General features: G+C 33.6%; 1 protein-coding gene and 2 long non-coding RNA genes across 3 annotated transcripts; 1 reads left to right on the plus strand and 2 right to left on the minus strand.

The window, feature by feature from the left end:
• The first annotated feature begins 5,556 nt into the window (after positions 1-5,556).
• LOC146935951 (uncharacterized) lies at positions 5,557-26,955 on the plus strand. Its single transcript, XR_015030408.1, has 2 exons — positions 5,557-5,639; positions 26,734-26,955. It is a non-coding gene; the product is annotated as an uncharacterized LOC146935951 (long non-coding RNA).
• Positions 10,222-11,324, minus strand: LOC146935952 (uncharacterized). The gene is made up of 3 exons (XM_085757658.1): positions 11,213-11,324; positions 10,983-11,104; positions 10,222-10,866 (listed from the first exon to the last, which is right to left on the minus strand). The coding sequence occupies exons 1-3, from the start codon at positions 11,312-11,314 to the stop codon at positions 10,524-10,526; spliced, it is 567 nt and encodes a 188-aa protein (XP_085613784.1). The 5' UTR covers positions 11,315-11,324; the 3' UTR covers positions 10,222-10,523.
• Positions 20,622-21,431, minus strand: LOC146935953 (uncharacterized). Its single transcript, XR_015033120.1, has 2 exons — positions 21,197-21,431; positions 20,622-21,115 (listed from the first exon to the last, which is right to left on the minus strand). It is a non-coding gene; the product is annotated as an uncharacterized LOC146935953 (long non-coding RNA).
• Positions 26,956-27,341: the final 386 nt, after the last annotated feature.

Below are 27,341 nucleotides of genomic sequence, written 5' to 3' on the forward strand. Positions count from 1 at the left end.
AAGCTACTGGAAAGGTATCACAAATATCAACAACTTTCATGTTTACAACAAAGATCAATTCAAAACAGAAACATATGAACAAAACGCAAAAACATGAAACAGAGAATGTTGTCACCGTACAATTTTGCTAAGACCTCCCTGTAGTATTTTCATCATAACTCACAGACCAAACATCATTTTCACGTCAAACCAAAGCCACTAGAAAGCTAACAAAATTATCTAAAACTTTCATGTTTACGTCTAAGACCAGTTCTGTACCGATCAATACCAGTTTTCATTTTAAATTCGGAAAAGTTGTGCTAAAAGTCCATAAAAATTCACTATGACCTACGTGCAGTAATTTGACCATAACTCAAGTTCTATAAATCGTTTTGACATGAGACCAACGACATTAGAAAGCTAACATCCATACCTACAATTTTCGTGTTTACACCTAAGACCAATTCTGCACCGATCAATACCAGTTTTAATATCAAAATTCGGGCAGAATGCAGATTTTCTTCAAGTTTCACCTAATCTCATGGTGCTAACCTCAAAACTACTTCCAATAATCATCCTATGGATTATCTAAGGTCTGTACACAATTTCTACATCAATTCAACAAGTTTTCATCATCTAATCATCAAATCTCTCTCAAAATCCTAATTCTCAAATTATCACAAACTCTTTCCAACTTGTTAGATGTAATCTAATGATTTAACAACTTAATATTAATGCAAGATAGTCTCACCCTCACCTTAGATTAATTCCTGAATCATGAGCAGCGTTCTTCTTTCCTAAGGTATTCTCCTCTTCTCTTGACTTTTCTCTTCTCTTCTCTTCTTTCTTGTTCTCCTCTTTTCCAAAAAGCGGCTTAAGGTAAACTTTTTCCAACCTAAGCTTCTCTATTTATAATACTAAAATATTCTTCCCAAATCTATTTAGGCCCAACAACTTATTCTTCTTTCTATTCTAACCCCCAAATCCACTCACACTAATAATCCTCATATTCTAATAAATAATATTTCCCTACTAAATATATAATAATACGTCAAATAACAAATATATTTCCACATAAAATAACAAATATATTTCTGCACCAAATAACATATATATTTCTACACAAAATAACAAATATATTTCTACACCAAATAACATATATATTATGCTAGTAAATACCAACATATAACATAACAAAATATCACTCAACAAAATATATTAACTAAATTATAAAAAGACATCTAATCTCAATAAATCATATATCCCTCATATAAATCATATAAATACATAAATATATTCTAAAACTAAGTAAAATAATTAAATAAAAAGGAGGGCGTTACAACTCTCCGCAACTTAAAAGAATTTCGTCCTCGAAATTCAAGCACAATAGAAAATAAATTTAGTCATTACTTCTTCAAACAAAACACAAAAACCACATCAAGTTAGTCAGTTAAACATGATCACATAAAAAAACATAACTACTAACTAGAAAACATGACGACACGACACAACTACTCATCTACTTGGCCGGATGGACCGACCAGCTCTGATACCAATTGTAACACCCCGTGTTCCCAACGTAAAAATTTCATAATTAAAAATCAGAGTAATTCCACTTTAAACGGAATGTTACACTTCTTAAAAATTCATAAACTGGATAAATAACAATTTATTCTTCAAAATCATTTAACATAAGTAATTCAAAACTTCGCAGCGGAATTAATTCATTCAACATAAAAAGTCTTTGCCACGCATGCCTCATCAGAAAATCTCATAAGTCTTAGTTCAATATTTATTCATAAAAGTTCATAAACAATACGTAAGGAATAGAAGTAAAGTCAAGTCCCATCCCGTTACGTATCAGAGCACCTAGACACACATGTGAGGAGTCCACTCACGACGCCTCTAATCTTGATTACCTGCAAGTTACCCATACGAAGAGCAACATTTCCAAGCAGAGGGGTGAGATTTCTCAAACAATAATATAAAGCATATAAATCATATCAAGTACATTCAACAACTTAAACATCCTATAATTCATTAATCATATCTAGAAACTTAAACTTCCTTAACTAGTATCAATATTCTTCCTACATTAGTCATATACTTCATATTATATCATTATATAAATATCATCACATATCTACAAATATTAGTCATAAGCATTATCATATATTCCTTTTAATCATAGCATCTTAATTATAGACATAAACATCATCATATAACATCAAGTACTAATCATAACCATCTCATAACATTATATATCAACCATAAACATAATCACAGACAATCCATCTTAAATATAATCACGAGGAATCATCATACATCATCATTAGTAAACGTATAACATCTTATCATATTCACATATCAGCATATCATAAATCACATATCATCTTATCATAACAACTTCATATTCAACCATCATAAACAAATCATAATCAACATCATCATCAATCCTAAACAACATCATCGTCAAACATGAACAACATCATCGTCAAACATCATCATCAAAATCAAACATCATCATCAAACATGAACAACATCATCGTCAAACATCATCATTCACTTCATATTCAATCTTAAACAACTTCATAGTCGACTCGACACTTGAATTGACAATGCGACTCAACTTGACAATGCAACTCTTAACAACTTAACTCATCGTAAACTTCTTGATATGCAAATGCATGTGGTACCATTCAGGGCATCAAGCCCCCAACATATATGAGCGTAAATAGGCTCTTCAACAAGTGAGCATAAAGCTGTCGGGCCTCAAGCCCCCAACGTAGTTAGAGCATTGCCGGGCCTCAAGCCCCCAACGTAGTTTGAGCATTAAGCTGCCGGGCCTCAAGCCCCCATCTTTAATGAGTATGCAATGGACTCAATCTTCCTACAACTTGACAACTTAAACAACATCATGAACATCTATGACATCCTAACATCTTGACATCTTGACAAAATAACATCTTAACAACTTGATGACTTCATAACGACTCGACGACTTAACAACTCTTATCATCTTAACGTCGTAACATCTTAACATCTTAGCATCATGACAACATATGGATCACATAAATAATTCATGTCATATCATAATATAACAATATCGAATGATAATAAACAACATCTTAAAACATCATATTCATCAATCATAAACAACATCATATAACATCATATTTAAACATCAACAATAATTCACTATGTATCTTTGTAAAAACATAATAAATTATCCACAACATATTTTCATGTCAAACCAAAGCTACTGGAAAGGTATCACAAATATCAACAACTTTCATGTTTACAACAAATATCAATTCAAAACAGAAACATATGAACAAAACGCAAAAACATGAAACAGAGAATGTTGTCACCGTACAATTTTCCTAAGACCTCCCTGTAGTATTTTCATCATAACTCACAGACCAAACATCATTTTCACGTCAAACCAAAGCCACTAGAAAGCTAACAAAATTATCTAAAACTTTCATGTTTACGTCTAAGACCAGTTCTGTACCGATCAATACCAGTTTTCATTTTAAATTCGGAAAAGTTGTGCTGAAAGTCCATAAAAATTCACTATGACCTACGTGCAGTAATTTGACCATAACTCAAGTTCTATAAATCATTTTGACATGAGACCAACGGCATTAGAAAGCTAACATCCATACCTACAACTTTCGTGTTTACACCTAAGACCAGTTCCGCACCGATCAATACCAGTTTTAATATCAAAATTTGGACAGAATGCAGATTTTCTTCAAGTTTCACCTAATCTCATGGTGCTAACCTCAAAACTACTTCCAATAATCATCCCATGGATTATCTAAGGTCTGTACACAATTTCTACATCAATTCAACAAGTTTTCATCATCTAATCATCAAATCTCTCTCAAAACCCTAATTCTCAAATTCTCACAAACTCTTTCCAACTTGTTAGATGTAATCTAATGATTTAACAACTTAATATTAATGCAAGATAGTCTCACCCTCACCTTAGATTAATTCCTGAATCATGCGCAGCGTTCTTCTTTCCTAAGGTATTCTCCTCTTCTCTTGACTTTTCTCTTCTCTTCTCTTCTTTCTTGTTCTCCTCTTTTCCAAAAAGCGGTTTAAGGTAAACTTTTTCCAACCTAAGCTTCTCTATTTATAATACTAAAATATTCTTCCCAAATCTATTTAGGCCCAACAACTTATTATTCTTTCTATTCTAACCCCCAAATTCACTCACACTAATAATCCTCATATTCTAATAAATAATATTTCTCTACTAAATATATAATAATACACCAAATAACAAATATATTTCCACATAAAATAACAAATATATTTCTGCACCAAATAACATATATATTTCTACACAAAATAAAAAATATATTTCTACACCAAATAACATATATATTATGCTAGTAAATACCAACATATAACATAACAAAATATCACTCAACAAAATATATTAACTAAATTATAAAAAGACATCTAATCTCAATAAATCATATATCCCTCATATAAATCATATAAATACATAAATATATTCTAAAACTAAGTAAAATAATTAAATAAAAAGGAGGGCGTTACAGTAAGAATATAGATTAAATATTAAACATCACTATAAAAAAACAGTGGTAAAAATATTCGGTTAGCTCTTGAAGATAATTTTTTTTAGTTGTACAATTTATAAGGTAAATGACATAGTGGATGTATACAAATTTGAAGTTGTTGTGGATAATACTCAGTTTGATATGGAGTCTTCCATTAATGGGACTAGAATAAGATAAGCAATAGTAACTTCAAGCTATTTGGTAAGAGATAGGGAAGCCAGGGATAATGTTACAATAAAAGTGACACGGCTATGGGGACCTTGCGTGTTATGCTTTAATTTTGGAGACCTTGATCCTCTTAATGAATTTTACACCTTTGCATAAGTCAGAACAATGTTTCCTTTCTTAGCAAAGAGTAATTTCATGCATCATTCATAAAACCTCAGGTCAATGATGGTACAGAGGATCTCAATCCAAAGGCTCAAACCACAATGTTGACTTCCACCTAGTTTATCATCATCTTAATACATGAGATTATCTTTATCTATAACATAAGCTTCAACAAGTTCCAAAGCGTTTACAAGTAGTAAAGAGCATTGACTGGAGTCCATAGCTTTGGCTTAGTCCATAAGCAAAACTTCTCTTATACTTGGAATTTCCTGCATACTTAAACACATTTTCCTAATTGTTCTCATACATTTTTTATTTTTTATCATCAAAACGTAAGTGCTTTGTTCTTAAGCAAATTTTGGTCTAAAAAACTAACCATAACACGCATCAGTAGTTCAAAATGATTAATTAACAATTAAAAATAAATTAGTTTCTAAAACCAACCAGAACACTTTTTTAATATTTCTTTTTACTAAGTATATTGAAGGGACAAACACGACACATTGATATACATTTGATAATGATTCTAATTTCTTAAAAGGTATTTTTACAACTTAGCAAGGGCCATTTAAAAATATATAAATTATGTAAGCAGACGTCGAGCTTTGAAAATCATAAAGTGATTAAACCATTTGTTACATATAAAGTGGGAAAATATGGCTAAAATTCTCAAGTTTGTTTGTTTTATGATTATATTTCTCTCCTCATTTATTGTTTCAAAAAGTTTGAATGGTAACAGTACGCATTTTTTTTTTTTTTTTTTTTTATATTTCCTTCTTTATTTCTAACAAAGTAATTTCATCTCAATTTAGTTACATTATTTTATTCTCTTTTTTCATTGAAGGGCACGGTAGAAGTAGATGCTTTAGAGATTCTGATTGTGCAAAACATATGTGCCCATCTTATTTGGTTGTGAAGTGTGACAAAAAGCTCTGCAGGTGTCGTAGACCGGGGTTGCAAGTACAACTTAATCCCAAGTGATTTTGTATTTAGTGAAAGAACTAAGAGAGTACACAAAAGTCCTTTAGAATATTACATAATCTATCATTTATTTATTTTGCTTGTATCCAATAATTGAATTTTTATCGTTCTAATTTCAAGAACCTTGTAGTAATGACTTTGTACTCTAAGATGATGGTAATGAAGTCAAATAAGATAGTAAATAATATCATTAAGATTGTCTTTTTGTCTCTTAATTTTAGAGATATCGCCATTTTCTTTCCAACTTTACCACGTATCAAGATATGTTTAATAGGTAAGTTGAAAAATAGTTTTTATCTTACCAATAATCCTATACTTTTATATTCATGTTATAATAATTTCATACTTGTAATTGTTCTCAAACATCATTTCTATTTCTCTTAAATTTTATTATTTTTAAGAAGCTCGGAGTGTTTGCTTGCTTCTAAAAGATATGGAAAGCTAAAATGTCAATACAAAATTATAATTATCTATTGCAATAATTGCACATTTCTTAATTAAATGTTTATTTCTGTGTGTTGTATTCAAATTAAATTAGAATGTTTATCTATGACTCTATGAACCAAGCCCAGTTTTCCTTGTGATAAACAAATACTTGTGATGTAAAATTTACATATACCAATATTTGTTAAAGAACTATAGTAAAGACGAAAGAGATAAGTATCCCTAATCAAATACAAAATTTAAGTATTGTTATTATATATGATGACAAATTTGGCAACTGCACCAAATATTTCCAAGTAATAAAATTGTAAGTTATCGTCTCCACATGGATTACTGTTTTCAACTTGGTAATTAGCTAAACTTGTAATAAAAGAAATAAATTGGGGTTTTTTTTTCAAAAGACTGATTTTTTGCGAATAAAAAGTAATGGTTTGAAACATATTGATGAAGACGATTAATTAGATTATTTGAATACCTCTTATAAGTCCTTACTGGATATCTGATGTTCCTAGATCAAAGACTATTTAATGTTTATACTCACGACACCTAACAAAGTAAGACATGTTCCGGCTACGGTTCCATAGACCCCTACATGCAATATTCATGCTCTAAATGTAGTAGGGACTTATATTCTCACGAGTGTTTGAGAACTTTAATCATAGTCATTCAAAGAGTGAACTTAACATGATTGAGTGCTTGTTGTTATGTTGAGTGTGCTCATATTAAGATTTATTTGAGTTATTAGATCACGTTCCAATTTAGTTCTCTAAGCTGTAATTGCTATTCTATGAGACAAATCCTGAGACTTCTGTTGTAAACTAGCTCCATTGTGTTAGTTTCTTTGTACTATTTTTTAATACTTGTATTAAAATGTGATCTATCTTATGATTGAGTAATATTATGGAGATGGAAATCTCCTAAGACATAGTGCTTTCAGTAAATAAGTTTAATTTTACAAATTGTGTAATTGACTCGCTTTTGGTGTGGGGTATCACATTTTATTCGTTTTCCCAACAATATATATATATATATATATATATATATATATATATATATATATATATATATATAGGGTTTTGTTACAAGCCACCCTTTGGTGGTGTCTTTTAACAAGTCACACCTTAAGGTGTGATTTTCACTTTTTAGTTATAACTTTGCTAAAAGACACCTTCATAAAAGTAAGTTGGTGTCTTTTCGCAAATGCTTATAGAGTAACTTGATAAAAGACACCTTCATAAAAGGTGTCTTCTATCATAACCCACATATATATATATATATATATATATAGAGCATATCTTGTGAGAATGAGTTTGTTATGTGAGAATATGAGAATGATTTATTAACCATTAGATTAAAAATACATGGTTGAGATTAAAAGTTTTATTCTAATTAACACACGGTCTTTCCACATTCTATCTACTAAACCCTTTAATCAAACACATGTCTCTGTCCACCGTTCCTCCCCTCTTTTCCAAGTGCATCTTTCATTGTTGAAACAACAAGCTTGTCTCCACCGTATCTTCCTCCCTCCATCTTGTCCACCCTTAATCTCCACATGTATTTCTTGTTTTGTTTGATAGAACATCTCTTTTATTTTGCAATTTTTTAGGTCAATCTTAAAAAAGGTGCATCAGATTTGCTTCATGAGAATCAGTTTTTGCATAGCAGGAACATGAACATGAACATAGCTAAATGAAACTGATGTAAGAAAATGTAGAGAATCCTTAAAAAAAATCCAGAAAAGGGTTGGGTGACATAGGAGTTTTTCATTTGTCGATCACACTCCACCACCATTAATGCTTCTCTTTCTTCATCTTTTTTATTGTAAATAATTTGGTTCACATAAAATATAGATCTGGTGAGTTACAAAAGCTGATTTCGTAATTACATGTTAATATTTTGGAAATTGGTTGAGATCTATGATGGAAGGATAAAAAACACAGTGGATCATAAGCTTGAAATTGGATCCAAAATAGTTTATTTTATGGAATTTCCAATCACGAAAGTGAGCAGGAAGGTGGGAGCGGTGGTTTTCCGACTGCAAACCGATGGTGAAAGGTGACGACGGCGGGCTTCGCGCCGGCGAAGGTTGGGTTCGCCGGAAAACATGATAGATGACGAGGGGAAGAAGAAACGTAATGTAGAAGAAGAGAAGAGTTAAAGCAGGAAAAAAGTGAAAGATCTGAAAATAAAAATAGTGAGAATGAAATGAAGAAAGTGATGGTCCACATGATGATTTTATTGGAACTTTAAATCTAAGCCCTTCATTTTAATCTAAAGGGCTAGTAATGTATTCTCACATTCTCATATATGGAAGTCATTCTCGCATATATATATATATATATATATATATATATATATATATATATATATATATATATATATATATATATATATATATATACACACACCTTTTGTGATTATAGAGGAAAATATCAACTTTTACTACATGACTATGTGAAAGCAACAAATAGTCGGTTGCTAGACCAAGATAAACTTGATTTCATTTGTATGATAACCTCAAAATTGTAAATTCTTTAATTGTGGCATACTAGAACACTCACTCTCCACAAGAGTTTGTGAATAAGACAAGTGTGTTCCAACGATGTTTTCGTTGATCACCTTCCCAAAATAGATATTGTCGTGTGACTATTGATGACAATTCATCTTACATTCCGTTCTGAATATAACTTGACTGTTAATTTATTCCAACAAATAAATAGAGAGGATTCAAAGAATTCTAACCGCCGCTAACATTCTGCAATCAAACAGGTAATTTTCCTATGTTGCAAATAGATTAAACAGGTAACTTTAGTAATATATGGCTTTGTTTGATACCAATGCTATATAATGTAGATATATACTATAAAGTTCTTGAAATTAGCTAAGCATTGAAATGACTTTTGTTTCCAAACAACAATTTTTTTTTAATGAACCTATGACTTTCGGTGTAAAGATGTAACCTTGGGTAAAAGAGGTTCCATGTATCGCTGAATTTACAAAGTTTTGGTTTTTAGTAATCTAATTTTATTTTATGATTTTTAGATTGCGATCATGGTTGTATGAACCTTGATGATTCTGTGTGGGAAGATTCTCATGAAGTGTTTGATGATGCATTAGATTTGGATATGGAGTGGCAAAGGAAGCATGATCAATTCTATAGAGTAATTTATAATAGTCTTCCTAAGAAAGAAGCTTAAAAATAAATTAGATTCGGTTCTTGTAAAATAAAAATTGTTTCAAAATACCCCCTAAGTCATCTGACCGTGCATTTTCGCTGACGTGACACACTAAGTCACCTTTTACTGATGTTGACGCATGCTGATTGTATAATTGATTTTGTTTTTCATTTTTTTTCTATAGGTAAACTTGGCATTTGTCCCTTTTTTTTAAAAAAAAAAACTTAAAAATTAAAACAATTCCAGAAAAATTTTAAAAAATTCTTAAAAAATGAAAAAAATTCGGAAAAATGAAAAATATAGGAATTGTGCTTGAAATGAATATAGTGACCACTATTTTTTTTTATATTCCTATCTATGAGAGAGCAAAATAGAATTATTAAAGTGATTTTTTTGTCACACTATTGCAATATAATAGAACAAAATAAAGCGAAAATAATAATATGAAAGGAAGATAGAATGTTTGCATTTCAATGCCTTTTCAGAAAATGTAATTATTTCCCAAAGTTAGGTTAATTTGTTGATGGTGTGAGAGTGTGCATGAGAGGTGAATCAATGATATTTTCTCAAGTTACGACTTATTACTTCATATTTCATAATAAAATTAATGAATATCTACATGATGTATATATTTGAACTAATGTGTAAAATTACTTTACAGTGTTGATGTATAATAATTAAATTCAATATTTTGTAAAGTAAGTCTTGGCTTTTTTTTTTTAATTAAAATCAAACATAGCAGAAACAGTCCTAAATTTTTAATCACTAGAATAAAATTATACAAGTTGTAGCTGCAAAAAAGATAAACTGCACTATTCTTAAGTAGTGAAAAACAATGTAACAGCCAGTGGGATCTAGTGCAAGTGCTTGGTGCGCAGTGTGTGTTACTGTTGTAAAACATGGGATACCAAATGAAATTCCCAGTCACAAATAAAACATAACAATGTAACAGACTTTACAATCATGCATAAATACAGAGCAAAATTTTCACTAGAAACCCTAATGGTTCCAGCTAAGCCGTTTTACATCCCAAGGTAGAGACCATCACATACTTGGGTTCAGGAATTTGATTGTCGATTCCAGGAGATCGCTCAATCAGAGATTTAAGTTTTCCGGTATAACTTCCTAGAGAACCATGTAAAGTTTGCTCATGTGAGTCTGATATGTTAGGGCTAACCTCTACACGATCTCTTTTCTCCAAAGCTTCGTTTGCCTTGATGTTATCGTTGAACATTCTAAGAGCATCTTTTGTTGACAAAGAACGCACTGATTCATACAACCCTTTGAATTCTTCCCTCTTTTCTGATGCTTCAACTAACTTCTTCTTTAATTGATCCGGAAGATTACTAAATGCACTTCAAAGGGTACAAAAAAGAAACATAATTATGAAAGAACATTAAGTGGATCGTTTCCAGTATTAAAATTTAATATAATGCATATGTTTTAACTTAGATATTTCCTTTCAAAATACCTTGTAATACCCCTCACAAGACCCCAGCGATAACCATGAATGACCGATTGTTTAAAACCAATATTGAACCCTTCTTGTGCAGAAGCTTCCATCCCCGCGAAGAGACCATCTTGATATCCAATCTAAAATATGATGCAGAATGAAAATAATTACAACCTAATCATCATATTATAAAAGAAAATTGAAGCTTCTTTCTTTTGCCACAGATTAGGAAGACTGTTATAAATTACTCTATGGAATTGATCATGCCTCCTCTGCCACTCCCTTTTTAAATCTGACGCATCATCAAACACTTCATGAGAATCATCCGACACAGAATAATCAAGGTTCATACAACCATGATCGCATCTAAAAATCATAAAATAAAATTAGATTACTAATTAAGAACCAAAACCTTTTATTCATCGACACAAAGAACCTGTTTTACCCAAGGTTACATTAACCAGAAACAACTACGACACAAATTATCTAGTACTGACTTCCAGATTACATCTTTACACTGAAAGTCATAGGTTCATTTAGGAAATAAAAATGCTGTTTGGAAACAAAAGTCAGTTCAATGCTTAGCTAAGTTCAAGAACGTTATAGTATATATCTACATTATATAGCATTGGTATCAAACAAAGCCATATATCACTAAAACCATTTGAAAAATAAAGTTTTAGATGCATACTAAAAGACGAAAATCAGTATCTAACACATTAAGGAAAGCATGTGGTAGTTAATAGGTATAAAATGTAACTTCAATGCACATTAGCAATGCAGACATGTTGGGTTAGAGTGAGTTTAAAAGAGTAAAAATGCTACATAGTTCTCCTTTCACAAGCTTTAGTTAAAAGCTGCCCTTATGGAACTAACAAAGCTTGCATTAGGTACATGCATCATCGCACTTCCCGCTTCTCGGTTAGATCACATAATTCATCAAATCATACCCAGAAAACAAGACATGTCATTACTTTTATAACTGAAATTTATTAGATTACGGAAGGCACATCTTATGTAAAGCCATGAAGAGTCATCAAGCTCAGTGACAGTGTTGTCGAAGGAAGATGGCGAGAGGCTAAAAATACACCATATAAACATGCCATTGTGGCCTAAGGCGCCGCCATGGCAGACATGCCTTCACAAATTTCTTGTGACATTTGTCCAAAAATCTGCCACTCCCATTCCACCATGGCAGTGAAATGGCTTCCAGTTGACAACACTACTCAATGAGAATTAACAATGAAATTTATGTATAATCTTCCAACGGAGAAATTCTGGACTTGAACCCAAGTCGCAACAGGTGTGAAAGTCTAACTGCAAGGCTAGGGACTAAGAACCACCAACCTCGGCAAGTATTTACAAAAGCATTTACATATGGTCTACCGACTAGAAACTCCACGCTTAAACTAAACTACATCGAACAGAATTTTCAACTATCAATGCCAACCCCAGTTGTAAAGCAAGGCATATCTATTGAATGCAATTCATTTCTTATAATGATCACTCAAGGAAAAATTAAACCGTATAGCAACAGTTGTTCAAACTTCAATTTATCAGAATCTATGAAGCACGAACACTACTCGGATAAGGTGTGTCCTGGTGTAAAACATGACGTGTCCGACACCGAAACTTATAATTACACTACACCGAATTATGTGATTATCTCAAATTATTAACGGTATCGGCGTGTCGGTGTCTGTGTCGTGTATGTGTCCGTATCCGTGCTTCATAGATCAAAATAGAGAATCTTATTCTTACCGTTTAAATTATCTTGATCATCAACACTAATGGACTTTACTTCTTTTGAAAGCTTTGAACTTTCACCTCCACCCATCTACAATAGCAAAAACATTATCAGCAAATCAACTCACCCAAAAATATTAGTTACCACCAAGTTTAATTAGGATTATTCACAATTTGCCTTAACATGAAAACCGAATCAAATTACAATAACAGTTCAACAAACCCAAACAAATTAGGTTTTCTCAAAAAAATCAAAATAAATCGTCAAAATCATTTTTCTTAACAGCTGTTTCAGAGTTATTGTTGCAAATGCATGTAGAGAATTCAAAATCGCGAATGAATAATAAAATTAGGGTTCGATAGACAAGTATGAAAAGGGGGTAAGGAAATAAATGGTGAAAAATTAGGGTTTATAAGATGATTTACCTAAGATGATTTACCTTAGTATTAGCTGGTAAGATAATTGAGTAGAAAGGTGAGGTGCAGACAGAAATTGAGAGACCCTTGCAACCGTGCGGTGCAAGTAATAAGATGTTCAAATCTAAACAAATCAAAAATAAAATTGCAAAACATCAATTTTATTTTTTTATATTGTAAGCAAAAAATCAAATATTTGTTGATGTTTTATAAAACAGTTTGGATCAATAGATTCCAAACACTGGTTATATCCCCATTCACATCATTGAAGCTAATGGCCATTCTGGAGGTATTTGGCTGCTGAAACAATCTGCCACTACCCTTGTTACTAATGTTATCGATTCCAACAATCACTCCTTAACCTTCACCATCAGTCGTGGCAGTGCCTCCACCTTATGCACATGCATCTATGCCAGCCCCAACCATACCCAGAGACCAAACCTCTGGAATCATCTAGTGCACATCAGCCATTCTCTTCATGCACCCTGGATGCTCATAGGTGATTTCAACGAAACTCTCCTCCCTAGTGACCAAAGAGGTGGCGTCTTCCATCATAACAGAGCTGCTTCCTTCTCTAATTTTATGAATTCTTGCAATCTTCTTGACCTCACAACCACAGGTGGTAAATTTACTTGGCATAGAAACAACAACGGCATCCGCATTCTCTCTAAAAAGCTTGATAGAGGACTAGCAAATGTTGACTGGCGCATGAACTTCCCAGAAGCCTTTGTAGAGGTTCTTTGTAGGCTCCATTCTGATCACAATCCTCTTCTCCTCCGTTTTGGGGGCCTCCCTTTAGCCAGAGGGCAGCGTCCTTTCCGATTTGAAGCAGCTTGGATTGATCATCTGGACTATGAGAAGTTGGTTAAAAATTCATGGCAGCCCCCCAACCACAACATCACATCGGCCTTGAATAATGTAAAGGAAAATTCTATCACCTTTAATCATGAGGTCTTTGGCAACATTTTCCAAAGGAAGAAGCATATTGAAAACCGGCTCAAAGGCGTCCAAAATTATCTTGAAAGAGTTGATTCCACCCGACACTCCCTTCTTGAAAAAGAGCTCCAACAAGAGTACAACCATATTCTTTTCCAGGAAGAAATGCTTTGGTATCAAAAATCAAGAGAAAAGTGGGTTAAATTTGGAGACAAAAACACCGCTTTCTTCCATACTCAAACTATAATTAGAAGAAAGAGAAATCGGATCCATAGACTCCAACTCCCTTGTGGCACTTGGTCCTCCGATAGTGATACTCTCCAGCAAGAAGCCCAAAATTATTTCAAAAACTTTTTCAGTGGAAACCAAGCCGACCAAGACCGGTCCTTCACCGAAGGCAACCATCCGTCATTTGATGAGAACGAAAGAGCCTCCCTAACCGCCCCAGTTACTAAAAATGAAGTGTATGATGCCCTTAACTCCATGAAGCCCTACAAAGCCCCTGGCCCAGTTGGTTTCCATTGCATCTTCTTTAAACAGTATTGGCATATTGTCGGTGATGACATCTTTCACTTAGTCCAAACCTCTTTCCAAACAGGTTACTTTGATCCGGAGATTTCTAACACTCTCATTGCACTCATCCCAAAAATTGACCCCCCCACCACCTACAAAGATTTCAGGCCTATCAGTCTTTGCAATATTATTTACAAAATTATTACTAAGGTTCTTGTTCATCGGCTTCGGCCTATTCTTACTAACATTATTGGCCCCTATCAAAGCAGTTTCCTGCCTGGTAGGGGTACGGCAGATAACTCTATTGTTTTGCAGGAAGTCATGCACTTTATGAAGAGATCAAAGAGGAAGAAGGGTTTTGTGGCTTTCAAGCTTGATTTGGAAAAAGCTTTCGACAATGTCAACTGGGATTTCCTTCGGAACTGCCTCCATGATTTCGGGCTCCCAGACATCACCATTAAGCTAATTATGCATTGTGTATCTTCATCAAACTACTCTATTCTTTGGAATGGGAACAAGTTGCCTCCTTTCAAGCCCTCTCATGGTCTCCGACAAGGTGATCCGCTGTCCCCTTATCTCTTTATCCTTTGTATGGAAAAACTCTTTGTTGCTATCAACTCCGCCGTCATCCAAGGAACATGGGAGCCCATTCAAATCACCCCTACAGGACCGCAATTATCCCACCTCCTTTTTGCTGATGATGTCCTTCTCTTTGCCAAAGCCAAGAGCTCCCAGTTTCATTTTATCCATGATTTATTTGATCGTTTCAGTCGAGCTTCGGGTTTAAAGATCAACATTGCCAAATCAAGAGCTTATTATTCTTCAGGCACTCCTCATGGCAAAATTACCAGCCTCACTGCCATTTCAGGTATCCAAAGCACAACTTCCCTTGGAAAGTATTTGGGATTCCCTATGCTCCAGGGGCGCCCAAAGAGAAACGATTTCAATTTCATCATTGAAAAAATGCAAACCCGATTGGCAACTTGGAAGAATAAGCTCTTGAATAAGACAGGTAGATTGACTTTAGCAACTTCTGTTTTATCCTCCATACCTACTTACTACATGCAGATTAATTGGCTTCCTCAGAGCATTTGTGATAGTATTGACCAGACAACCAGGAATTTCTTATGGAAAGGCCCGAACAACAAAGGAATTCACTTGGTAAATTGGAAGAAAGTGACCACACCGAAGCAACTTGGTGGATTGGGCATTAGGAGAGCTAGAGATGCAAACACTTGTCTCCTTGGCAAACTTATTTGGGACATGGTTCAATCAACAAATAAATTATGGGTAAGCATTCTCTCCAACAAATACGCTTCAGGGTCAAACATACTTCATGCCACCAGCAACAATACTAGCTCTCCATCTTGGTCTTCTATCATCAAAGCAAAAAATACTCTTTGCAATGGTTACATTTGGCGTGCTGGATCGGGATCCTCTTCATTTTGGTTTCACAATTGGAGCCCCCACGGCTTGATTGGTTCTTTGGTTCCCATCATAGACATTCATGACATCCACCTTACCGTTAGAGATGTATTCACTCACAACGGCTCTCACACTCAAGCTCTCTACACTAATCTGCCTCCTACAATTGCGGAGTTCATAGACAACACCCAAATCAGATTTAATGATAGAGTTGATGATACCACCATATGGAGCCACAACAAAAATGGGGTCTACACGGCAAAAAGTGGTTATTCTTGGCTTCTTCGCAACTCGGAACCGGCTACCAATCTGTCATCCTCTCTCACTTGGACTTGGATATGGAAACTTAAGATTCCCGAAAAGTTCAAGCTGCTGATTTGGCTTGCTTGCCACAATGCTCTCCCTACTCTATCGCTTCTCCATCACCGTCAAATGGCCCCCTCTTCCACTTGTTCGAGATGTGGTGAAGAAGAAGAATCAATTCTGCATTGCCTTAGGGACTGTCGTTTCTCCACTGACATTTGGATTCAGCTCGGGTTTGCACATCCAGATTTTTTCCATGATGACATTCCGCATGTTTGGATAAAAACTCACGCTGCTGGAGCTCTTTCTTCCCGCTTTCTTGCCAGCCTTTGGTGGGTGTGGAGACACCGGAATTTAATGTGCCTGAGTCATGAATCTTGGTCTCTTCCTCGGATAGTGTTTAATATCCATAATTCGGTTGAAGCTATAGAGGCCGCGTTTCATTCAGCTCCTGTCCAGCATGAAGACAGAACGGTTCGATGGAATAATCAAAACTTCAACTGTGATGTGTTGAATGTAGATGGCAGCTGTTTGGGCTCCCCAATTCGAGCTGGATATGGAGGTATTATTCGTAACTCAGCAGGATTCTTCCTCGAAGGCTTCTCTGGATTTATCGAAACAACAACGGACATATTGTTTGCAGAACTTACGGCAATTCACAGAGGTCTGCTAGTGGCAATTGATAAGGGAATTGAGGCTTTCGTCTGCTATACAGACTCACTTCTATCAGTTCAGCTGCTTTCCGATAATACTTCTCACTTTCATGCATATGCTGTGTTAATTCAAGACATAAAAGACATGCTCTCCTCAAGAAACTTCTCCATCCATCATTGTCTTAGAGAAGGTAATCAGTGCGCTGATTTCTTGGCAAAGCTCGGAGCAAATTCAAATGAAGAGTTTGCGAGACATACATCTCCTCATCATGATCTCCTCCCTCTGATTAGGCTCGACGCCATGGGAACTGCGTTTCCTAGAGCTTAGGCGTCTTCTTGCTGCTCTTTTTCCTTTCTTATTAGCTTTTTGTAACAAAAAAAAATAAATAGATTTCTTAAAAAAAAAATTGGATCAACGGAATTTAGAATCACTTTTTTGAAACCGAATCAAATTATAAAATAAAATTCTGTTACATAATTATTTAACTTTTTGACAAAAATAAAAAAGGTAATTTAGTAAGTATTATATAAATTTCAAACAAATTCATTATTTCAACAACTTTTTTTTTACAAATACTCTAAAAACTTATTTTAATAGCCGTAATTTTTGTTATATATTTTTATTTTTATTTTTGCTAGGCAAAGAAATAGGTATGGTATCAAGAGGAAACAGAAACATCCCAACTATAGATATTTTTATAAAAAAGTATATATTTCATAAAAAAGAAAAAATGATAGCCGTAATTTTTGTTATATATTTTTATTTTTATTTTTGCTAGGCAAAGAAATAGGTATGGTATCAAGAGGAAACAGAAACATCCCAACTATAGATATTTTTATAAAAAAGTATATATTTCATAAAAAAGAAAAAATGGTTATATTATGAATGGTATTTAGAGAAAAAACCAATCCTTATATCATTCATTGTCCATCAAACAATGTACATAATAAAAAATTATGCAGTAACTTCCTTCCAAAATAAAAATTGTGTTCTAACTCAAATGTTTATCTTGTGTTGATTTCATTGTTCTTTACCGCGGGGTGCCAACCTAGTTGGGATGTTGATGATGCCTCTTGATGTCTGTCTACGTTCCTTGCTTATCCAAAACAAAAAAATATTGTTCTTTACCGTGTCATAAATCAAATACACTCTAAGTTATTTTGAAGACATCAAATTTCCTTTGATTTTCATAATTTCTCTTTTTAACAAGCCAAAATAAAATTTATTTACCACGTAAAATTTATTTACCAGAGTCGGAGGAAAAGAAGTATGATTTGATAGGACAACTATCAATGTGTACAATGTGTACTTAGGTAATCCTTTTCAATGCCAATAGGATGAATTATGCTCTTATTCTAAGAAGGTGGATCAAGGGAATTTGTACAACGATGTTATAGTCGAACAATCTGCACGGAAGAATATACATATGAGCTGAATCATTTTGGAAGAGTAGGGAAATATAAGAGAGCAAAACTCACTCAGATAGCACAGTTTTTCCAGCTGCTCATCCTCCACAACATCAAACTAAAAGGGCATGTACCCTTTGCAACTCTGGAGAAAAGCTACCTTATCTAATTTATCACAACCAATCAAAAGTGAATGTAACTAGAGTGATTGCTCAGGAAATCAAAGGAATTGTTGAGACCACGAACGAGGATAGAAGACCAATAGCATTTTCGGGACTGGTTATGGGGCTTTGTTCTGCAAGGGGTAATTATTCCTGAAGAGGGTCTTGTGCTGAACAGTGGTATGTGGATGAAGAGTATGCAGGGAGGCATTGCAAAGGAAAAAGAAGCAAATTACCTGATGTTGTCCTACTTGTGGAAGCACGACCCGCCTAAGGGATTAGATTTTTCAAACTGAGATTCACACTTTAGAACTTCATTCACACATAGCTAGGATATAGTTGATGCCAAGAATGGATCACTTTCTAGTTTGAATGATTCTATGTATAGGTTTTAAATACATATGGGGAATCAGGTACTCGAGATTTTCCAATGATCAACTCGGAGGCTTACCAGGCCTATGTTCAGCGACGTTGAACCAGGGACAAGTGATGAAGAAGCTAAGAATGAAGATGATGATGGAACAAGATCTGATCAAGGAAACAATTTCATTGATATTGAAGTTAATATGGAAAAGGGAAAGTATTAAAGACTCGAGCGAAGGATATAGTAAAAATGAAAGCAAAGCAAGCCATACCAAAATGACACATTTCTAAAAAAAAAAGTGACACATTTTTAAAATGCTTTCAGTAAGCCAATGTTTTGATTTGGTGAAAATGCATCGTATGTGATGTTTTTAATCAGTTTATGTGTTTCTATGTTTAAATTTGATGACTATAGTGTTGTAATAACTTTAAAGACAACTGACTCTCTACTTTGTTTAATTAAGTACTTTGTTAAGTGTGTAATATTTGATTATTTGTTTGTTTATATCTTGTAGCGAATTCGATGAAAAATCACACCAATAACAAACTTGATGTGTGGAGCAAGGAATAATCAGGCAACCAAAACAAAGTGTATGGAACAATTATAATCATAAGCCAAAAGTTGAAAACAGCGAGAGAGAAAAGAAGAGAGAACACAAAAGAATTTGTTGACCCAGTTCGGTCCAAATTGACCTAGTCTGGGAGAGAGAGCAGCCCTCCGTTTCACTATAATGATGAGTAACCTTACAAAAGAGATATCAATGGGTTACAAGAATAAGTCTCCCGCCTAATTCTACCCAAAGTCTCAATCTCTTCCCGTAACCAAGAGACTCAATCCTAATAGTGTTTCCCAAGGTGAATCAACCCTCAAACCCTAGTGTTTGTTCCCAGGAGACAAACTCTATACAAACCCTAGTTTTATTGCTGTCTTTCTAAACCCTTGTTTCAGCCCCCTCTATCTCAAGGTTTACACTGATACAATGTCTATATTTATAGTAAAAGAATCCTCAATAAAACTGGAACAAATCTAGGCCCGAAAATACGTTTCTGTTTTATTTGCTGATGTCAAAATCGGCCACTGAATGCTCCAAATCGGCCACCGAATTTTGCCGAACCAAAGGCCAAAAACAGAGTCCAAAATCGGCCACCGTGCTCTGAAAATCGGCCACCGATTTTCTGCTACCAGAATTTCAATTTCTTCAATTTTGAGGCACTTTCACAACATATCTATATTTATGGTGAAATGATTAAAAGACAAAGTCAATTCATGCAATACTGCTCCCTTATAACATTTTCTGATTTTGAAGCACTTAGAACCAAACCTATATGTGAGGAAGATTTTTGATGTTTTACTATATACGCAGGAAATCGAAAAATCCTTGTTTCAACTTGATTCGTTTTCTGTTTAATCTTGCGATTGCTTTGACCGTATGAAAACATAGAAAAGAACCAATGCACATTTTTAAACTTTAGTACAACTACTTACCAAATATAGCCTACCTTGTGAGATAGTGTATACTTAATAACCTCTTTGAGCCAAAATTGCAAAATCTGCATCATTTATGAACTAGAATATTTGCTAGGCAAGTCTTATGTGCCTAGTGAGAATGCCATGTTTTTGAACAGTGCAAGACTGATTCATCCAAGAAAATTCTGATTTTTTTTTATGAGATTCAAGCATATTTAACAAAAACTACCTTGATACAATTCAGCCATTAAAAACACCAATCTCATGACAATAAAAATCCATCCGGACGACTAATAATGAAACCATCACCACAAAACCACGTATACCTTCTCCCACAAAGAGGAACACTTCTCCCACAAAGAGGAAGATCTTGTTCTCATACTTTCTTTTTCTTGTTCTTGTTCTTTTGTTGTTTCCTTCCAAATTGAATAAGGACCCATATACATGGGGTAACACTTAGGTGACATAGCATTTGGTGACATTGGTGATATTGACCAACCACAACATCACAAGTGGTCGTATCATCATAAATTCAACATTCTCATATACTCCTTCCGTCCGAAAACATAAGAAAAAATGAGTCAACATAAATTGATATATTTGATACAAATTTTGAACCAAATACATTAATTTTGTTGACCAATTTTTGCTTATATTTTAGAAGGGAATGAGTATGTTATATTCTAACAAATTTAATATGTAGCCGCTTTCTTCATATTAACCCAATTCGACAGCTTTCCATATGCTTGTTCAGTCGATCTGAAATATGTATAAAATATAGAATAAGAATAAAAAAATTATAAATGGGAACAAACATTTTCACGATGAAACAGAGAATACCTTTTTTCTTCTTTTGGTAAAAGACTTTTGTTGTTCTTTGAGTGAGGTGTTGTTATTCATGTGTTGCATGTGATAGAAAATTAAAAAGGGTAATATGAATCCACATCACTAATTTAGTGAATGAAAAGATAGACCCGATCTAACTAGCACCTATAACCATACAACCAATTCCTCTTCAAACTTTTCATTTTTCTATCAAGATACCTTGTATATAAATTTTCGAGGTTGAAAACAAATTTCGTATAGCATCAATTGATTGATACCTAATGACAACTAATAAGAATATGAAAATATAAAAATTTGTTAAATATATTTTTATATCAAAAGTCACAATTAAATTCCTTCAAAAAAGTGACAATTAAATTAATTAATACTATATCCTTTTCCTTGACCAAAAAATAAAATAAAATAGTATACCCTTTTCTTACTAGTTTTCTATTTATTTTCTGAACTTACCCTTCTTCCCTTCACACTAAATAGGAAAATGAATAGTTCATAGAAAAACACAACCAATCTATTTTTTATTTAGTGAAAACTATTCCATTAAGTAAATAAATAAATTATATTAATTTTTTTTTTTTACAAAACTTTCTTTATTATTTATTCATTTTTCTATTTGTCCAAGACAATTTTGATAATTGTTTTATGTTGGGTCGGTAGCGTCATTATGTTTTTACACCTTTTATTTCTTGACATTTGTATCTTTTCAATCATAACCCTTATTGTGCTTTGATTATCCTTTTTGTTTTTTGTTACCAATTAATAGAACTCTGTATTATTAGTTTTATTTAAATTTATCAACTTCTGATATCATTTTGTGAGATAGGAAATTATATTATATTTTATTTTTTAAAAAGAGAGATAAATATAACCTTTTTTTAAGACAAGATTACAATGACATAAAAAAGAGTGACTCCCAAGTAAGTTGATATCCTACTCTAATCTTTTGTCAAATATACTCATAAATATTATTAAAAAAACAAAAAAATGACATAAAAACTAAAGGGACATAACCCTGACCCAATAAAACCTCACAAGCGTGTATTTCGACCCTAAACGGGTGATAAAAAAAATTAAGAAAACACACGTGTATCAAACTCTAATTAATCATAAATCTAATTAAAGGTGTTCGATACGGTGATTGAACCCTCAGTCAACGATGAGGCCGTTCATGTACCTCAACTCCCTGCAACAATGGCAGCAAGATAAACAACTCTTTCGAGCCCCACAGTCCATACCAAACAAAGTAAATGGTGAATCTTAAGCTGGAGTATGAATCATCTGCCAACACATAATCGATCCAAGATCCATTAACTCCCTGTAAAAACAGCAACAATTCATAATCGCTCTTTCAAGTCAAACTAGATCCAATTGAACACGAGGTCACAACCCAATCCGAATCAACACATGTGGGAACATGGAACATCATTACAGCCACCAAATAAGACCTTCCCCGTATCTCCAATGCAATGGATGCAAATATGTATACTTTGAATTCTGCAAATCTCAACAGATTTGGGTTAGGTTCAAGAATTCAAGGTAAGATGAGCACAACACCAATCAAAAACCGAGAAAAAGTCATTAAACTAAACCACCACCAAAAGTTCGCGACCTACATGACCAGAATCAAACTAACATGCGGATCTACTAATAACAGGACCTAATTAGATTACTGTAAGCCTGCGCAATCGCTGCATCATCCCTACCACCAACCATCTCAAGACTACACAAAACCAACCAACATATAAGAACAACAGCACAACAAACAAGTATCGAAGGTAACTCATTTCTGTTCGTATACTAACAGGAAAAATCAACAGATACTAGTCCGGACAAGGACTGACCACGGCTCTGATACCAACTTGTAAAGCCTTATTTCTATTAAAGCGATAAAACACGCGAATATGGCAAATATTCAAGAAATAGACGCTACGTCTAAACAAAATCCAAATACGACATGCATATAAGATAATATGTCAACAGTAGCAGCGGATACAAATATAATATCTCCAACACAACATGCCATGGTCAATAAAACATCAACATACGAAAATAATCCTCCAAGTCCGACACTGGACAAATTCCAACAACATAACGGAAATCAACAGAACAGAAGGACACTACACCCTAATCAGAGCCTAAGATCTAGACTCGACAACCGACAACGAGACAACTCCCGCTATCCAAGCATCAACTCACCAAAAGCAACTAATCATGCACGGCGTCTACCCATCCATACCAACAGGTAGGCGGCAAAAACCACTGGAGGTTAGCTTCACTTTAATCATAATTAAGAAATAATAATTGGATATAAAGAAGTCAAATTAATTCTCAATAGTTGCATAAACAATTAACTTACATATATACATTCATTCAACCAACTCAAATATTTCAAGAAAACATCTACTTGCCACCGACAAACAAAATTCACGTATCACATCAAGACTTCATTTCAATATGCAATGCGCCTATACTCGACACATACATGCATGTGGTACCATACAACAACATTAGATGCCAACCGCACATCTAAGTAAGAGTACACCTCCTCTTACTATGTAAAAGTACACCTCCTTTTACATTTAACAACTAACTTCATATGATATGATGCATGGACATACAACAATGACCCGATAATGCACAATTTCAACATACAACTACCAACGACAATGTAAATGTACACCTCCAATTACATTGACTAGCTCAACAACATCAGCATTATCAAGTATTCATGTCCACACACATTCAACAAATCATAATTCACATATGAGGTGTCATCACATAAGTCATCATCAACTACACAATATCTCACAACAAATCCACACACTTCTCATAACCAAGCAGAGTGGAAAAATACATCCTTTATGACAGACATCATATTCAACCTTCAACAACCAGTCATACACCCTCAATTGATCATATAAAATCATTCACAAGAGATTCACAAGGCAATTGGTCCAAAGGAACCGTTTTCAACAAAATTCGTCTATCTTATCTTATTTTCAAAATAATTGAAATTATTGAACCAAACCATGTAAACAAGATTCAATGCCTCAACTAAGTATACCTCTAGGCCACATGTGGGTGCAGTAGAGGATACTTTGGAGTTTCACCGGCCAAATGCGACGAAATCATGAAAAACCCAAAGTTCGTCTCTCTTATCATTTTTCAAAGAATTCCCTATTTTCTAAGAAAAACAAGTTAGACTCAACACATTACAGTTTGAAAACCATAATTGAACTTATAGAACCCAAGTTTGAAAGTAGGAAACAATCCATAAGGTTTGGGTTGACTTAAAAGTGGTTATGCGGAGTTTTCGTGAAATTTCTCTACGACGTCCTTAGAGTGTTTTCCTCATAACTTAAAATCCAAGAATAATTTTCAAGCCAAACCAATGCCATTGGAAAGATAACAAAATTATCTAAAACTTTCATGTTTACACCAAAAACCAAATCAAAACAGAGACGAGGGAAAAAGATGCAAGAACGTGAAACAAGGGGTACTGCCTTGTGCAACTTGCCGTTGCGAGTAACTTTACTCGCGAGTTGAGTAAGCTCCAGGGAGCCCTTGCTGCTCGCGTCCAACTTGCTTCGTGAGCGCGGTGGCGAGTTGTGACAGTTCAGTCTCGGGAAAACCTCCATTTTCACCCCAAAACCCCAATTTTGACTTCCCAATGCCCATATATGATCCCAAGGTTTGTCCAAACATTTCCAAACATGAAAAGACACTTAAATTGATATAAAATTTGACCCAAAACATTCTCCCAACAAAATTCACCATTTGACCCATTTTCATTAAAACTTCAAAAATAACAACACAATCATCACAAGCTCAAGATAATGATAACCCAAGGTTCCATTCATCAACAACAATACCTCACAACATCAAGAACAACAGCCAATCATGAATTCATCACAATTCATCAACAACAACATCTCATATCAACAATTTTTTTTGGGCAAAACACAAAGCATACATATGTACATGATTTAAGCTTGCAATTCCATCATCAACAACTCAATTAACATTCAATTTACATACCCAAACATTGCATCATAATATAAGCACGAATTTCACAATTAATTCCACAATAATCAATTATTCAATTAAGCACTTAAGTAAAGAATTAGGGTAGAAGCTACAACTAAGTAATTATGACCAAAGACTAACCCCCTTACCTTAATTCTTCACAAACTCAAGCTAAGGCTTCAATTTAGCTCCCACAACTTGAATCCCTAGCTCTCTAGCTCTCCTTCTTTAAACCCTTTCTCTTCTCTTGCTCTTTCTCTTTCTTCCTCTTCTCCCAATTTGAAAATGTTGGTAAAACCCTACTTCACTACTAACATTAGTGTTTAAATAGGCTTTACTTAATTGGGCTCAACTCATAATGCCTTAATGGGTCTAACCCATTTCTATTCTAACCCAAAATGTTACTACTCACTTAACGGTAAAATGTAATAACAACGGTCAACTACCGGTAATAAAATAATTACTTTACTCTCTCTAGTAACTTAGTAAAATACCCACTCTCACTAAGCACTAAAAGTAATCCTTATCAAAATTAAAAAAATTACCCCTACTCATGACTAAAAGACCCTTCTAGCACCGTATTCTACAATTCCCAACCACAATTACACACAGAGGCACACAATCACATGCGAGCACATATAACACACATAAATAAATAATAAAATAAATCTCTCGAAAAATCGGGATGTTACATCATGCTTCATTCATAAAACCTCAGGTCAATGATGGTATAGAGGATCTCAGTCCAAAGGCTCAAACCACAATGTTGACTTCCACCTAGTTTACGACCATCTTAATACATGAGATTTTCTTTATCTATAACATAAGCTTCAACAAGCTCCAAAACGTTTACAAGTAGTAAAGAGCGGTGACTGGAGTCCATAGCTTTGGCTTAGTCTATAAGCAAAACTTCTCTTATACTTGAAATTTCCTGCACACTTAAACACATTTTCCTAATTGGTCTCATACAATTTTTATTTTTTATCATCAAAACGTAAGTGCTTTGTTCTTAAACAAATTTTGGTCTAACAAACCAACCATAACACGCATCAATAGTTCAAAATGATTAATTAACGGTTAAAAATAAATTAGTTTCTAAAACCAACCATAACACTTTTTTAATATTTCTTTTTACTAAGTATATTGAAGGGACAAACACGACACATTGATATACATTTAATAATTATTCTAATTTTTTAAAAGGTATTTTTACAACTTAGCAAGGGCCATTTAAAAATATATAAATTATGTAAGCAGACGTCGAGCTTTGAAAATCATAAAGTGATTAAACCATTTGTTACATATAAAGTGGGAAAATATGGCTAAAATTCTCAAGTTTGTTTGTTTTATGATTATATTTCTCTCTTCATTTATTGTTTCAAAAAGTTTGAATGGTAATAGTACGCATTCTTTTTTTTTATTTTTTTTATATTTCCTTCTTTATTTCTAACAAAGTAATTTCATCTCAATTTATTTACATTATTTTATTTTCTCTTTGTTCATTGAAGGGCACGGTAGAAATAGATGCTTTAGAGATTCTGATTGTCCAAAATATATGTGCCCATCTTATTTGGTTGTGAAGTGTATTAAAAAGCTCTGCAGGTGTAATAGACCGGAGTTGCAAGTACAACTTAATCCCAAGTGATTTTGTATTTAGTAAAAGAACTAAGAGAGTACACAAAAGTTTTTTAGAATATTACATAATCTATCATTTAAGTATTTTGCTTGTATCCAATAATTGAATTTTTATCGTTCTCATTTCAAGAACCTTGTAGTAATGGCTTTGTACTCAAAGATGATGGTAATAAAATCCAATAAGATAGTAAATAATATCATTAAGATTGTCTTTTTGTCTCTTAATTTTAGAGATATCGTCATTTTCTTTCCAACTTTACCACGTATCAAGATATGTTTAATAGGTAAGTTGAAAAATAGTTTTTATCTTACAATAATCCTATACTTTTATATTCATGTTATAATAATTTCATACCTGTAATTGTTCTCAAATATCATTTCTATTTCTCTTAATAATTTTATTATTTTTAAAAAGCTCAGAGTGTTTGTTTGCTTCTAAAAGATATGGAAAACTAAAATGTCAATACAAAATTATAATTAT

Source organism: Medicago sativa, chromosome 3 (assembly GCF_051527215.1).
Source record: "Medicago sativa cultivar Bolivia chromosome 3, Bolivia_mono, whole genome shotgun sequence".
NCBI classification, from domain to species: Eukaryota; Viridiplantae; Streptophyta; class Magnoliopsida; order Fabales; family Fabaceae; genus Medicago; species Medicago sativa.